Source organism: Dreissena polymorpha, chromosome 5 (assembly GCF_020536995.1).
Source record: "Dreissena polymorpha isolate Duluth1 chromosome 5, UMN_Dpol_1.0, whole genome shotgun sequence".
Taxonomy (NCBI): domain Eukaryota; kingdom Metazoa; phylum Mollusca; class Bivalvia; order Myida; family Dreissenidae; genus Dreissena; species Dreissena polymorpha.
In genome coordinates, this window is record NC_068359.1 from 79,580,461 (window position 1) to 79,596,168 (window position 15,708).

Sequence of the window (15,708 nt, forward strand, 5' to 3'; positions counted from 1 at the left end):
GTCTAGTGACATAAGCAAATGTTCATTCTAATCATGGTACACACATGAACAATTTCTAATGTATCTGTATGATGTTACAGGGCGGTCAGGTTTCCAAGTTTATATGGAATTCTGTTAATTATAATAAATAAAAAATCGAGACTCAGCTGTACGGGCGTATTTGTCCAACAACAAGGACTCGGAGGACCAAGAAGCTAAAGAATTATGCGGGCGTCCGTGCTCGACAAGGATATTTATTGTACAAGTGACCGGTAACCAAATATCATTAGGTCTTCTTTGCCCAATTATTGAATGACACCATCCAGCTGTTTTTTAGTCATGCTTAGCCCCTCCAGTTGTGTCTTATAGTCACACTGTTCGTTAGGGTGACAGGTGACCTGTAGCTGTGGAATCCGATAGCCAGAGTGCAGAAATATCCTTTCACGTATCCTTTCAGTTCATGAAAAACAGTGTCTTTATGTTGCAAAACAAAATTGCCCATAATATCATTAGAATTATTGTCTTAACCCTAGTTATATCAATTTATTACATGCTTTAATATTGTAGCCGGTATTGTTGTATTGCCTAAGTTTCTTACAGCATTTTTATTTATATCACTCACTTTTAATTTTATGCACATATAAATGTTTTGTACAACGCCATTGAATATAATTATATAAATAAGCGTTTCATCAAATTAGTAAGTTTCAAGTTTCACTTTAATTATTAGTCTCCACCTATGCTATGGTGCAGAATAAGCCTTGATTGACTAAGTCCTCTGTACAATAATATGCGTTCAGTGGTACAATGTGTATCGCATTAAAGTGTCACTAACAAATTAACAGCATGATTGATGCAACCGAATGCAACCGAATAATTTCAGCTGGTACGGTATTGACACGCAGGTGTTGATAATTAAATGCATCGATATATCAACATAGCACTACTGTTACTTGTTTACTATATGTCAAATATAGCTTTTGGAATTCCGGTGTAATCCTGTCGACACCTGAAGACTCTACAACTGCGAAATGTTCGATAGGCTTTGTTAAGTCATCGCAGGTATATTTTAATATTGAAATAACCCATGTGTATTATCAAAATAAATTTAAATAGATCAAAGAATTGTACTGTACGTTAGAGTACTTTTAAGTATTAAATAGTTTAAGATGGAGAAAGCTATCGTATATTTTCTCCTCTGAAAAACTGTTAACAGTATGACAATCAAAATACTTAAAATTAATTTATATAAAAATTAATTTCATTTATTTGAAGTAGCGAATACATGTCTTCGGTAAAGAAAGGTTTAAATCTCGTGCGATTATAAGATACTAGCAGATTATAATAATCCATGACGAAATCGATTTAATAGTTACCTTCTGACGTCACTCAGTGACTTTCTGACGTCACTCATAGGTATATAAACCAGAGCACCATGCTTTCTCATTCTTTTCGAAATAGCTTTCGCTTAAACAACGTGTGTATACACATTCATATATCTACAATGTCGGGTAGTGGCAAAGGCGTGCGGAGACGGACAGAAAAAGCCATAGCGGGACGGGAACGAACAGGGGAACGGGGGATGCGAGCGGCGGTCAATCCGGCATCGGCGGTGGAACCAATGGCCAGACGGCGTAGAAGGGCTGCGGCGGAAACGGCGCCGGTACGAGATCCGGCACCAACCCCGGTTCCTGGGCCAGAACCAGAGGCGGCACCCGCAGCAGCACCACCTGCAAAGCGTCTACGCGCAGACGAGAGCGCCGGAAATGGTGAGATAATTGATTTTTGCGACATTTTTAGCACAGCCGATGGTCAACCACGTGGTCACAACGTGGTTGAGCACGAGGCGACGTACAATGCAAACGATAGTTCATGTCTGTCTCGAATAAATTACTTTCAGAGCATTTCTATATTGCCTAGACAAGCTAATGATGATGTTTCAATCCACGTGCCTGCGTCGCTTAATCAGCGTATTTGTCGTGGAGAATACATAAATCATGCATTATTGCTTAAGGTTCATGGGGGGGGGATAAAGTTCATTAAAACTTCGCTTTGGTTTTTCTTCATTGAATGTGGTACAATATGGTCAAACTATATATCATTTTAAAGCTTAAGACGGATAGAATAACATAAACACATTTTTGACATTCAATATGTGTGTGCTTTATTCATATTTTGGTTTAAAACCAATACATTTTTACACTAATTTACAAAATCTCAATCTAAAGTTAGGGAGGATATGCACTACCTTAAGTTGAATAAATACAAAGCTATATACATATACAAGGTCAAGTTAGCAACATTTCACAGAAAATTATTGTCATAAAACAACAAATGAGTTTTTATTCAACTGCCTTTTTTGGATAAATATCCTAAACAAAGTTCTAAAAATAACTAAAACGTAACTAGTTTTTAAAAATCTAGGTATGGTGGATAATAAGAGGCACAATTCTATTTCAAAGGTTTAACAATTTTGTTATTTACCTCTAAAATTTTAAACCATCTCAAATTGAAATAGATTGCAGACGACATATAAAATTGTAAAGGAATATAAAGAAATTGGCAAAACGATTGATTTTATATTTTGATTCCTTCTACCCATTTTAAAAGCGTGGCATCGCTGTGATCCGTAGAAAAACGTGCAAAACAAATCGGTCGAAACCACGTGCAGTGGTGAGAAAACCGGGTATGTGTATACACATACCTGAGAAAACACATTCTTATTTTGACAGTTGGGTGGCAACTAGTAAAACAACTATTAACATTAATCAGCAAGAGATCGCACTAAATAACAGAAATGACCACGTAGAGATATCATCACTTACCCTATTTCAAATATTTTCAAGCTGAAAATTGCCCCCCACACGTCTATTTTAGTTTATTTGTATTGTTTTTCTGGAGCCGTAGTGCATCTCACAGAATATCCATCCAACTTCCGTTGTTTTCACTTTCGTTATTAAAAACTCCGTTTAAAAGAATTATTTCTACTTTTAGATGTTTAAAGCGATGTATTATTATATATTATCAATAGAATAGTATACCGTGATGAATTGAACGGAGTTACGTATCGATCTTTCTGTCAGTCTGTAAGCGTACTTTTTTATGCGCAATTATATAGTACATGTGATTCGACAACGATTGTAAACATTGGTGAAATGCTTCTTACATAGTTATTCTTTTGAGTGTTTATGAGGTCTGATCGTGCAGTTTGCAAACATCAACGGAAAGATTACAATCCAATGCATTTGTCATCGTCAACCGTTTGGAATGTCAATTAGGCGATGAGTGAGTTTTTAGCATGTTGCTTCTTATTTTATTAAGTTAAAAATGGCTGCCCCCATGGTGATGAAATGACATGTGTTCGAGTTTTGATATTTCTATATATGTAAACTTTGTTTACTATTTAAGCGTAACTTGCCCTCTTCAATGTCAATATTATTCACTAGTTATATAATGTTCCGCCGAAATACGTGGAATAAACATGATTCAGATTTTTGAAAATAATGTATATTTTAGTGTTAAAATCGCTTTGTATTTTGATTGATTTTGTGGATGTTATGAATACGTCGATGTACAAAATTGGTAGCAGTTTGAAGGAAAAACATCCTTTAAAGCATATATGTATTCATTTTCAATGTGGCATTCTTCCTTTAGTCAAATTTGAGTTTCATGCTAGGGGTCCCACATTTTTCAAAATGAAGCCTCTAAATGAACCTTAAGGGACCAGTTGAGCTAGCGGACTACGCAAACGGGGGTTCTGTTTTCGTTTTGAATAATGGGTCGTTAGAAAGTCGTCCAAAGGAGTGCAAAGATGTTATGAGTTCAATCGAACGTTGGTCAGATGCATTTATAGTTTTCATGGATATTTATTTATCTGCTCAACCTCAGAGGCTTCACGAAATGTAACACTATTGCTATACAATAATAGAGTGTGCAGCACGTTAGGGGGATATGTCTTGGAGGGAATATGACCACCAGTCTAGACAGGCGGTCATGCCTTCTTCATGGTCGGCGCTCAATCAGGATTTGTGGCTTAGATGCATGTCATTTAGAGAACGGGTGTCGCACAAATGAAAACGGGACGGTACTTTTGACGAGATTTTCTAAAAAGTTCATGTCGATTTGGTCATAGTTGTAAATTTGAACACGTGTGTGTCAACTGCGGTGGCAGTCACCCCTTTACTTCATAATCTCCGGGCAATAGGGGGCATTCTGGTCTGTCAAATATATATCGCCAGCCAAACGTTCAAGGTCTAGAGGTCAGTCGCTTTCGCGGTCAACCACGTGGTGCCCCAAGGTCAATGCCGTTTCACAGGCCCGGAAGGGGCGGCTTTAGTCGCTAATAGCCGAGCCTTTTCATTAGCCCCATCGCCAATCAAATTAGTAGTTTTAGAGTCATGGCTAAAGAATTATAATTCAGTTGATAAACATGTACTTTTGTCAGGTTTCAAAGATGGCTTTAGGCTAAGCTATGAAGGCGAACGAAAGGCCAGATTTTCCAAAAACCTTAAATCTGCGGCTCCATATTCATCAGCAGTACAACAAAAAATTAATAAGGAAATTCGGGCGGGTCGTGTCGCAGGTCCATTTATTGAAGTGCCACTAAAATATCTTCAAGTTTCTCCAATAGGAATAGTACCGAAAAAATCACCGGGCGAGTACAGATTAATCCATCATCTGGTAATTCAGTAAATGATAATATTGATCCCAAAACATGTTCAGTTAATTTTTTGAATTTTGACGAAGCAATTTATATGGTTCAGGATTTGGGTAAACATTCTTTTGTGTTTAAAATGGACATAAAGAATGCATTCAGATTGTTGCCAATCCATCCTTGTGACTTTGAATTGCTTGGATTCTATTTTAATGAGAAATACTTTTTTGATAAATGTGCGGCTTTTGGTTGCAGTATTTCACCTAAATTGTTTGAAACGTTTTCGACATTTCTAGACTATGTTATCAAGGTCCGTTTAAAAAAACCGGAAGCTTTTGCATTATATGGATGACTTCCTCTCCTGGCACATATAAGAACAGGGTTGACTTCGGAATATGCAAGAAATAGGCGTTCCATTAGCTAACGAGAAGACGCATGGACCGACGCACGTTTTAGTATTATTAGGGCTCGAACTTGACACTGTTAATATGGTTGTTAGGATCCCCGTTGATAAAATAAAATAGGTTGTTGAAAAAATTCACGTTGTTCTTCACAGCAAAAAGGTTAAGTTGAAATTAATGCAGTCTCTGATCGGCTCATTAAAATTTGTTGTCGGGCAATTGTTATTGGAAGACCCTTTTGCAGACGTTTGATTAACGCTACATGCGGTATAAAACAATCACACCATCACGTTAGAATCACAAACGCCATGAGGCGTGACTTAATTATGTGGCTGGATTTCTTTGAACATTTTAACGGGGTTTCCGTTTTTCACGATCGATATTGGCTATCAAATGACGACATCCTGTTATTTACTGATAGTTCGGGTGGTATAGGTTTCGGTATCTGGTTTAACGGCCACTGGTGTCAAGAAAAGTGGCATGCAGATTGGGTTCGGAAAGGGCTAACTAAAGATATAACATTGCTGGAATTGTTTCCTATAGTGGTAGCCACGGTCGTGTTCGGTAAACATATGACTAACAAGAAAATTCGCTTTCATTGTGACAATAAGGCCGTTGTTTACATTTTGAATACTATGTCGTCCAAGTCGGTTCTCGTTCTTGCTTTATTGAGAGTATTGACCATGCAAGGAATTTTTCACAATTGTGTATTTAAAGCGGACCATATTCCCGGTAGCAAAAACGATATTGCAGATGAATTATCACGGTTTCAGCTAGAGCGCTTTCGGAGACTGGCCCCGTTGGCGGACACGGCAGCAACTCCAATGCCGGCCTATCTCTGGAATATATTCAATATAGAACTAACGAATTGGTACTCGCAGGCATTTCATAAACACGCAATTAGCATATAAAACGGCGATATGTTCATTTAATAAATTCAGGAAGTTGTATAGATTAGTTGTAGTATGGCCAGCTCCATGTAGCCATGTAATTATGCTTGTTACGTATTGTTTCGAGAAGCATTATTCAGCGTCTTCTATAACAACATTCATATCTGGGTTGTCATTTTATCATAGGATTAATGGTTGGTACTGCATTTCGGACATATTTGTTGTTAGCAATATACTCCAGGGTTGTCGCAGGCAAAGGCCTGTCGTGGATAAAAGAGCCCCTATCACGATCTCTATGTTGTAAAAAAAAATGTTCAATTCTTCCAATGGTCGCTCATGATCATTACGAATCTTTATTGTTGAAGGCTATCTTTACATTGGCATTTTTTTGGTTTATTTAGAATCAGCGAATTAGTTTTTACACATAATGGCATTATGTCACTTTTGTTTGAAGACGTGCGCTGGCCGCCGGTCATCAGCAGGTTTTGATATGTTTAAGACAGTCAAAAACTTATCAGTTTGGAAATCCTATTAATTTGAGACTTCCTTGTGAAACAAATAAATTAATATGCCCAGTTTGCAACCTCAAACTATACTTTGGCATTCGGCCCGTAATATCGGGTCGGCTTTTTGTGCACAATAACTATAGACCAGTCACGCGTTATCAATTTTCAGCAGTGCTTAAAAAATGTTTAATGCAGTCTGGCTTTGATTGCAATGTCTTTTAAGGCGTGTTAAGCGCATGATAAACCACGCGACGTATTTAAACAACTTCGATCATGCATTGGTCTTCAGTTCACCGGATTTTTTAGTTCATACGTTTGACAAATGAGACTCGATATTTATCTTCACGAGGAAACAAAAGGTCATTTTGATAAGTTAAACAAGTGAATGTCTCAAAGTTGAAATTAAATATGAATACAATAATGTCAGGACATTGTCTGCATGTAAAATGTTGATCGATAAATTGTTTCTTAATTTTTAGGAAATCATTGTATGAAATAAATCAATGAAAAGGAACTATGCCTGCAGTGTGTCGATTGTGACACCAAAGAGGTAATATAACTATCTGTAGTGTAAACTGTGATCACGTGTATGGTTACATGTTGGTACGTAGCATAAGGTTTCCAATTTAAAATTATATCCACAATTGTATTTAAAAAAAAAACATCTGAATATTTAACATAATAGTGTTTCTTAGAATCATGACAACGTTTTATAAATATGATATTTGTATCTAATTGGAATCATAATACATACTAGTATGATCCAACTACAACAAATGGTCTTAAATCATTTCGATATGGATGGACTGATCGATGGGTGGCTGAACCGATGGAGAGACAGACGGACGGATGGATGAATGGATTGCTTATCTTAAACATAACGTTTAACTAGAAAATCCGTTCAATTATTATTTCAATTTTAGAAATAAAGACGCCTAGCTTCATGACGACATAATTAACAAAACAAACGTGAAACAAATGTTAGTTCATGTATACGATATATACCGGTAGCTCTGCATTATTTGTTTCAGAGCTGTATCGCTGTTAAGACTCACGCTGCATTGTAAAATTAAAATATATTTACATTCTAACTAAACCGAATATATTGGTCAAAAACTGTTTTATCATATGTGCACTTGTCCTGACCAATGTGTTTCAAAGAAGACTTTATAAAACAAACAAAAACATAAATATGCGAACCGAACCAGTTGCATTATATATAATATATGTTTTTTTAAATATGGTTAAAACTTTCTGAAAATTATCCTTTACAGTATGTTTTAATATTGATATCTCTTTTTGAACTTTCAGCGATGCATATAGCGCGTCTGAAAGAATGAAATAAACCTCATGTGTAAATAAGTAATTTATTCTCCCGATTTGTTTACGTCGACCGTAAAGATATGGCCCAACCAGATAACACTGAGGCAAACGCATTGGCATTTCTTCATAATATAATTGTTCGGCGTGTCTTGCGTTGCATGCTGGAGTTTCTTGTCACACACAATAATCCTCACAGGACCTTAGACGAATACATTGAACAGAATGGTGACCAAATTCTGGAATCGGATCTTGGACGACGCCACAGACAAATTTTATTCCCCAGAGGACATGCGGTAACTATGGATATGTTGCCGGTATATCTCATAGAGTTTCTCATAGCACATGAGTCATCTTTGATAACCCGTGATATCAAAGATGTTCTTCATGAACTCAATCAAAAACGGAAAGAACTGTATACGGAGATTGTTACTGGCGTCGATGACTCTTTCTTCAGAGGACACTTGGAAAAAGTAAAACAACTGTTGACAGCTCTTTGTCAGTTTATGAAAAATGGCCCGCTGACAGTTGAAATACAAGAACAAACAGCAAATATTAACCAGGCTAATGAAAACCACACCGATGATGTGTTGAATGAGTTTAAACATCAACAAGAACTGGAAAAATCTCACAGAAAAGCTATAACGTCGTTCAGAGATGGTAGTATCATCTTTCTCGTAATGGTGTTGTCAAAAAGAAATGTAAATGATAATTATTTAAGACTTGAAATTAGGTGTGTTTCTATCCTCATTTAAATACACAAGTGTCTGTATTATATTTTTATATTTCATTATATTTTTAATATTTTGTATTCCATTTTAAAAGTATGTTATATATTTACATACACTTATATATCCAATCGAGCTGAAATAAATAGGTTTAAATAAAAACTATTACTTAAATAACAAACTAAGTATTATACAAGTAATTTCCTTTCAACAGAATTGCTCAGGCTGCATAGGATGCTTGAAAGAGACGTTAGTATTCGCGAAGGTATCTTTTTTTTAAATATAGTAATACGTTATATAGTGGTGGTTGTGATGTTAGAGGTACTAGTTAAAGCAGTAGTAGTGAAAGTAGTACAAGTTTAAGCATTAGAAGTGACAGTGGTACTATTTAAATCAGTAGTAGTGAAAGTAGTACTTGTGCACTCTAACGTCATTTCACCCTTCAAGCTTTAGAGCAAACCCATTTTTAGTTGTAAGCGTTAGCTCACTACTCATATTACAGAGCACTTTTTTCCAGTCAGTCTGCTTTTTACTACGCTAAGAACGATAACTGCGAGTCACTACGCTAGGAACGATAACCACTTCCTGTTTATACTTAACCACGGGTACTCTTCAGCAGACAGTTTGTTATTGTAAACAATAGGTTTCAGAACTTGTTCAACGATATTGGCCAGTCTAGTGTTTATAACAGCTTGTGCGACGACATTTGCCAGTTTATCATTGAAATCTGTACATATTAGCTGCTTTCAGGGAAAACGGGGCTTAATGCTGCATTTAAAGTCTGACATGTGGGCAAAATTGTTGCTCAATAATTTAAAGAAAATAGATAAAGTATTAGATACACATAATACAACATGTGCATGATCATAAGCTTGTTATTCTTTACCAAGGAAACACAATTCTGAAGATGGTTGCCAGTGCAGCAACCAATTGTGAAAAAACAACATATTGTTGTTATTTTGTCTAAGTTATTTCTATAACAAACATATGAGGATACAGTGCACACACATCTTGACCTGAGCTTTAAGACACACTTTATAAATTTGAATGGGTTGTGTTCATTTCAAACTTGCGATATAAAAAACTATAACAAAATTTTCAAAACTGAGTTGCGTCTAAGATTATGCAATAGCGAACATTTTCAGTGCCTTCAGCGCTTTGATGTTCTAAGTAATCACCTTTTAAAGGGATGTATATTTAGTCTAGCAACTTATAATGCTTGTTCTGTACGTTCATTGAAATATAATCATTGAAAGTAGAATGCGCCATAGCTTTTCAGAGACCGACAGCAGTAGTGTCTTACAGAATGATCTATCGAAAATAGTTGTTGATTTTAGTAACAACAACAACAAATGTGTATGATCTTCTTTCATATAATTTACGATATGTGTTGAATCACATAGGATTCAACCAGAACTAATACTGATAATTTTTGCCGTGTATTTTGCCGACGTCGGCAACATTTAACTTCTTCAATATTAATCGATGCAGACGTGTATACATTCACTTGAGTGCAAAACCCTCTTAGCAAAGGACGATATAAACCAATACAGATTAACTATACTGAATTAAAAAAAAATCGTTTTGCATGCGACAGTCAGCCATACCCTTCTTGACTAACCTGGTACTTCTTGAGGTGCCGGTACTTTACCGTTAATATTTGATCCCAAAATCCTAAAATTATATAACAGGTAAAACATGTTTTACAATCTTGTACAAAAGTAAAAGATCGATGCTGACGATTTTCTGACACAGCCCTCGTATTATCGAAGTACTCTTTAAACAGTTAATCTAAAATTTGTTGTATGACTTTATTCTCCCTGTATTATAAGCTGACGAGCCAGGTCGTGATTCTGATGAACACGTGTTGCCCCCTCGACCTGAAGACAAGTACCAGCAGATGCAAGTTCCAGGTAATGTATGATGCTTAAATGAACTTCATTTGAACATTTATAAATTGCTTGCAAAGTATCATTGTTTTATCAAGCCAGCGTCATTTAATTAAAAACAAAGATGAGTTCTTTGTATAGACAACAACTCTTAAAAGTACGGGTGTTTGGACAGGGTAGCATAGGCAACGCACAGTAACAGACGATAACCAGAAAGTATATATGCACACTCTTTTGTTTTCAGAGGCTGTTATCGAGATTGCAGTACAAAACACTGATCAAACCAGAAATGTTCAAGTCGCGAGAGATATTGTGAATGTAATCAACAGTCATGATGAAGGTGTTGCGTCAATAGCTGGGAATGACAATCGAGAGAAAATTAGAGATACAGTTCAACAAACGTTTTCATACTATGGAGGTAGGTAATAAGTGCAGTGTGCTGTATTAAGCTATTCATGTAAGTAGATTGTAAGTATAATATGTATACAATTCATAATTCATATTTAATACTCATGCAATGAACACGTTCATCGTGTTCTGTGTATTCGAAACTCAAATTAGGTTATCAAAATAACAGTACGTACATTCAGTAGATGTTTGAAAAAAAAGTATTGTTTATCGTTTGCGCTTACTTAAAATCATCGTAAATGTACATTTTGTTTTTTCCTTAGAGTTTTATGCGCGCCAAGGATGTATACAGATTCGGGTAAAACCCAAAACAATCAAGCATTTGTTTAAATTGTTTGAAGACTGCGTGAGTGGAGAGATAACGAAGCAGTTAAAACCAATTGAAGACATAATCCGAAGCATACGGAATTGCGAAAACTACAGACAGAACGCTGTTCTGTACAATGATCACTATGACTCGGTGATGAATGATATAGGTAGGTTTTCTCTAACTTACGATATACAAACAGCACACTGCGGTAATTAAAAAAGGGATGCCTGAAATATAACCTAAAAATACAACAAAAATAAAATTATCAATATTATGGAGATATACTTAACACAAACGCGTTTGAAATTGCACACTGGTTTAATCATGAGCTTCGAATACTCTCTGAACATGCCCGTGGTGATAAATGTCTGATAACAAATTGAATAAGCGTATTCCTCAAGTGTTACATGTTTTATTAACAAAGATAAGCGTGTTTGTTAGAAAAGTTAATTTTAATCATGAATATACCATGCGACTTAAAATTAATAAAACATATGTCTTTGTAATCAACCTAAAAATTCGTAAACTAATGTAATTTAGTTGTGTACGTTTCTTTTATTTCGAAACAATCGCCATTATTTTCAAAACAGCTTCACAAATGTGTCGACTCTTGAGAGCCAGGGGACTAACATTGCCAAATGATGACACACTACCAAAAGTCAATTTATCTCCCGACGGAAACATTCTTGTAAGAGTCGCTTGCCCGTCTATGAATGAACGGGATGAGTATGCAAATGCCATAACAGATGGAAAATTCAAGTTTTTGTTCAGAACCCTTGAAGACAATTGTCGTAACGCCTTTGAAGCTCCCGATATAGTGTTGAATGCGACTGTTTTAGAGAGAACGTTGGAAGAGACAGGTGAAGTTAATTTTCTATTTCAAAATATGTTTAAGATATATGCACGTTCATTTTATTTATCTAACTGATGCATCCTGCAATCATAAAACAAAGAACAGTTGTCTTTTTTAAACACGCAGTATAAACCTCAAGCCACCCTGATGTATGATCAATAAACGTGTTTTGCTGCATAATTTACTTCAATGTGATTCGCTGATATAACGTCAAAGTATTAATCAGTATAACATGTACACTTATCAATAATATTTCAATTATTCTTTTTCAAAGTTTATGTCGCAACACAGATTGAAGTCGCAACACCCGACGCGGTTTGTGTCTCAACAAACCTGGAGAGTTTCATGGGAAAATGCTTAGGAAGAGGTAGTTACTCCTAATTGCATAAAACATCATGCGGTAGCAAGATTGCCAATGATAACAATCTAAACTAAACTTTGTTTTATTCAAATCGGTTCAACCTTTTATGAATGTGTTTTACATCTTTAATTTAAAATTCCGGAAAAAATATTAATAATCTCATGTGACTGCAATTAACACTAATTAAATAAATTGTCAATGATACTACTTTAATCACATCAAGATTTCAGCATAGGTTAATCATTAGTTCACAAATTGCATAATGTTTGAAAATACAAAATATTATTACCAGTTTAGAGAAATTACGCTTCGCACATTTTAAATTTCATCATACATATAGTGCTACAATTGGTACAGAGTAGATCAAAACATCAAAAGCTAATATCAAAATAAACTTACTCTCCATTGTCAATTATTAGTGTAAATATACTCGTCTAATCGTTGTTCGCGCTTACGCTATTAACATTTCTAATTACCCAAATATTGAATCGGGTCCTCAAAACATCCTTGCCTGTTTCGTCTATAGGACGCCGAAAAAAGATCAGAGTTAATTTCTATAAACGTTCTATAAAAGCACTTTTGCAGATATACTTTAATCATTTTTGATAATACACGATATTAAGAAGGACAGCAGTTAGAATGTGTTTTAATCATTTACATAAATTGACGAGTATAACTTTATTCGAACATTTGGACTCAACCATGTCCGTTTGGGACTGAACAGTTTTGTACGTAATTAGTTCAAAGGCCTGGAAAGTGCGAACACAGTCGTTTACATAGCAGTACAAACTTAACTTCCAAATATCGTTGATGCACAAACGATTTTTCTCTTTTGACCATGTCGATTTGAATAAAATGAATGTACATTGAACTTAAACAATCGGCAATAAAGAATTATAGGTAAAGAAATATTCACTTAATTTCTTCACACATCATTAACTTTACCAGTCGTATGACTGACTAGATTGGAATAATTTAGTATGCTTTTATACATTTCATACTTGCTGTTTCTAGCAACCGATTATATATTAAATTATATTAAATATCAAATTGTCTCCTTTCAAATTGTCATAAAGTTTATGCTTATTCAAGGGAAAGAAAAAGCACAGAACAGTATGCGCGGACTGTTAATACATTAATTAAAAAACATTGGTACAAATAATACGATTTGACCAATTATATTTGGTTGTTTTTTTATAAAGGTCAAACATTTGGTTAGAAAGCGGTTCCGAGATGCAAAACAGGTGTGTGTTATATATTCAGGTTCTCAAGACCATCTGCTTTTAAGATTGGTGAGAGATAGTGTCTTTGACTCGGCTAAACTCTTCGCAAAGTATGCTGTCGACTTGTAAGTAAAAGTTAAAAGTATAACCTTTACACGATAGACAATGATGAGAAAGCTTTTGTAACGCTTTTCCACACAGGTTAAGCATAGAAACAAGAAGATCGTTTAGGTACCAGTTTGATTTATTACAAAAACACATAATCTTACTATAAAAGCGCCATGGATTCCGATATATAATTCATGGTTATACTTTTCTTGCAGGTGGATTTGGAATAAATTCTGAAGACTTGCAGAGTCTTGAGAAAGAGTCTTTAATACCATATGCAGATGCAGATGCTATTATTATTTGAAATTAATAAATTTATTTAGAAACTCTTACTTTGCATAGGTGATGCTAAATAGGCATGTTACATCATGTTGCATTAATGTACTTTACTTGAAATAATTGCGACACTAGTGTGCATTGTGTAGTCAATGACATACGTTTAGAGGAATATGCATTCTTTGACAAACTACAAAATCGTAATGATAATGTTGATATTTAGGTCTGCATTTTAAAGAAAAAAATATATCAAATTTATGTTTGATAAAATGATGACGTCATGACATTAAGGCGTTACTGTTATATTAGGGGATCGAATACTGAATCATCTTTGTTCTTGGCTTTGGCCAGACTGTGTCCGGCGTAATACGACCTATATCGTTTGCGTCGGCAACTTTTAGATGATTACCGACCTGGACGCAACAGTTTTGGATCGATCTTGATGAAACTTGTTCAAAACTATTTCACGGACAATATCTAAATTACTATGCCAAATCTAAGAACGACCATCTACATCACTTTAAAAGATGTCTGAATGAGTTTGCATGTAGGTCAAGTGCGGTCAACGCACAGGTTACCAGGCTACATCTTTGAAAAAAATGTTACCAATATAACAGTCATGTTTATTAATTAACCTTAATGAAACTTGAAAAAATATCAGCCAAGTTTGAATCTGGATAAAAACTAGGTCGCCAGGTAATATGTATTTCATTGCAAATAGCTCAAGTTTTGGTGCTGAGGTAATATTGACTATTTAAACATGATTCTCCTATCGAAATAAACGGCATTTCTAAAAATAAATCCGTTGCGAGACTTCTTTGTGAATTTTTGTAACCACTGAATGAGTTAGTTTTTACACACAGAATATCATCATCATTATTATTATTGTTAGTAGTAGTAGAAGTAGTAGTAGTAGTAGTAGTAGTACTGGTAGTAGTAGTAGTAGTTGTTGTTGTTGTTGTTGTTGTTGTTTAAACGGAAAACATATATATATCTCATTAGGTGATGCATTCATTGTTCTCGCTTGATAACAATATAGGCATATATACTATTAACGCATTTAGTATTGAAAATATATGTTATGTTGTGTAAATATATGTTATGTTGTGTTGCAAATATTTATAAACTTATTAAGTTATACATTTTGTATATATACGTATTTATTCTTCGTTTGGTTATCAAATAAGATAAAATGAAGGGACACTGGTTAAGTATATGAATATTCACGTTTTATAAAAGAAATCGAACTCTCGCACGTGGTGTTTTTGTTTTCCTCCTTTTTTTCTTGCCTATGTCATTTGTTTTGAATGTTTGTGTATGACCGGCATACTGGTTTGAAATCACTTTCTGATTTATCTATGGGGACTCAGTTATATTTGTTTCCTTTTGTGAACAATACAGTTTATTTGCTCACGTTTTGTTTTGGTGGTGCATGTTTGTATTCCTTTTTGTTAGTTAATATGAAGATACCATAAATGTATTGACTGCGGAAAATGATCATGCCTTGTGTTGTCTATGGTATGTCAACGAAAATGTAACCATTCATATTGTGGCTGGACAGTTTAAATATTGTATCATACAACTGTTGTGGTCTGAATGATGTTGCAAAAAGAACTCATGTGTAAAATATATTTTTTAAAGTCTAAATGCCTATATATAGTTTATGAGACTTTCATGTTATTAAGTCATTTGAAAAACAGATTACCTCACTATGGGATGGCGAATTCTACTAACTTTTGGCACTTTTAATTGAAGATGAGTATGTATTTTATTTAATAAATGTTTGGCGAGTCTGTCCGCTT

At 34.9% G+C, this 15,708-nt stretch overlaps 1 protein-coding gene across 4 annotated transcripts; it reads left to right on the top strand.

The window, feature by feature from the left end:
* Positions 1 to 1,388: 1,388 nt before the first annotated feature.
* LOC127881526 (uncharacterized) lies at positions 1,389 to 15,403 on the top strand. Of its 4 annotated transcripts, XM_052429442.1 has the most exons (11): positions 6,668 to 6,789; positions 6,910 to 6,980; positions 7,742 to 8,410; positions 8,693 to 8,743; positions 10,311 to 10,391; positions 10,612 to 10,785; positions 11,039 to 11,251; positions 11,676 to 11,945; positions 12,213 to 12,305; positions 13,563 to 13,647; positions 13,846 to 15,403. In XM_052429442.1, exons 3-11 carry the CDS (start codon positions 7,834 to 7,836, stop codon positions 13,865 to 13,867), a joined length of 1,566 nt encoding a protein of 521 aa, XP_052285402.1. In that variant the 5' UTR covers positions 6,668 to 6,789; positions 6,910 to 6,980; positions 7,742 to 7,833; the 3' UTR covers positions 13,868 to 15,403. The 4 variants fall into 4 exon arrangements, with proteins under 4 accessions (XP_052285405.1, XP_052285402.1, XP_052285404.1 ...); XM_052429444.1 differs by lacking the exon at positions 8,693 to 8,743; XM_052429443.1 differs by having other exon boundaries at positions 6,707 to 6,980.
* The last annotated feature ends 305 nt before the right edge of the window (positions 15,404 to 15,708 follow it).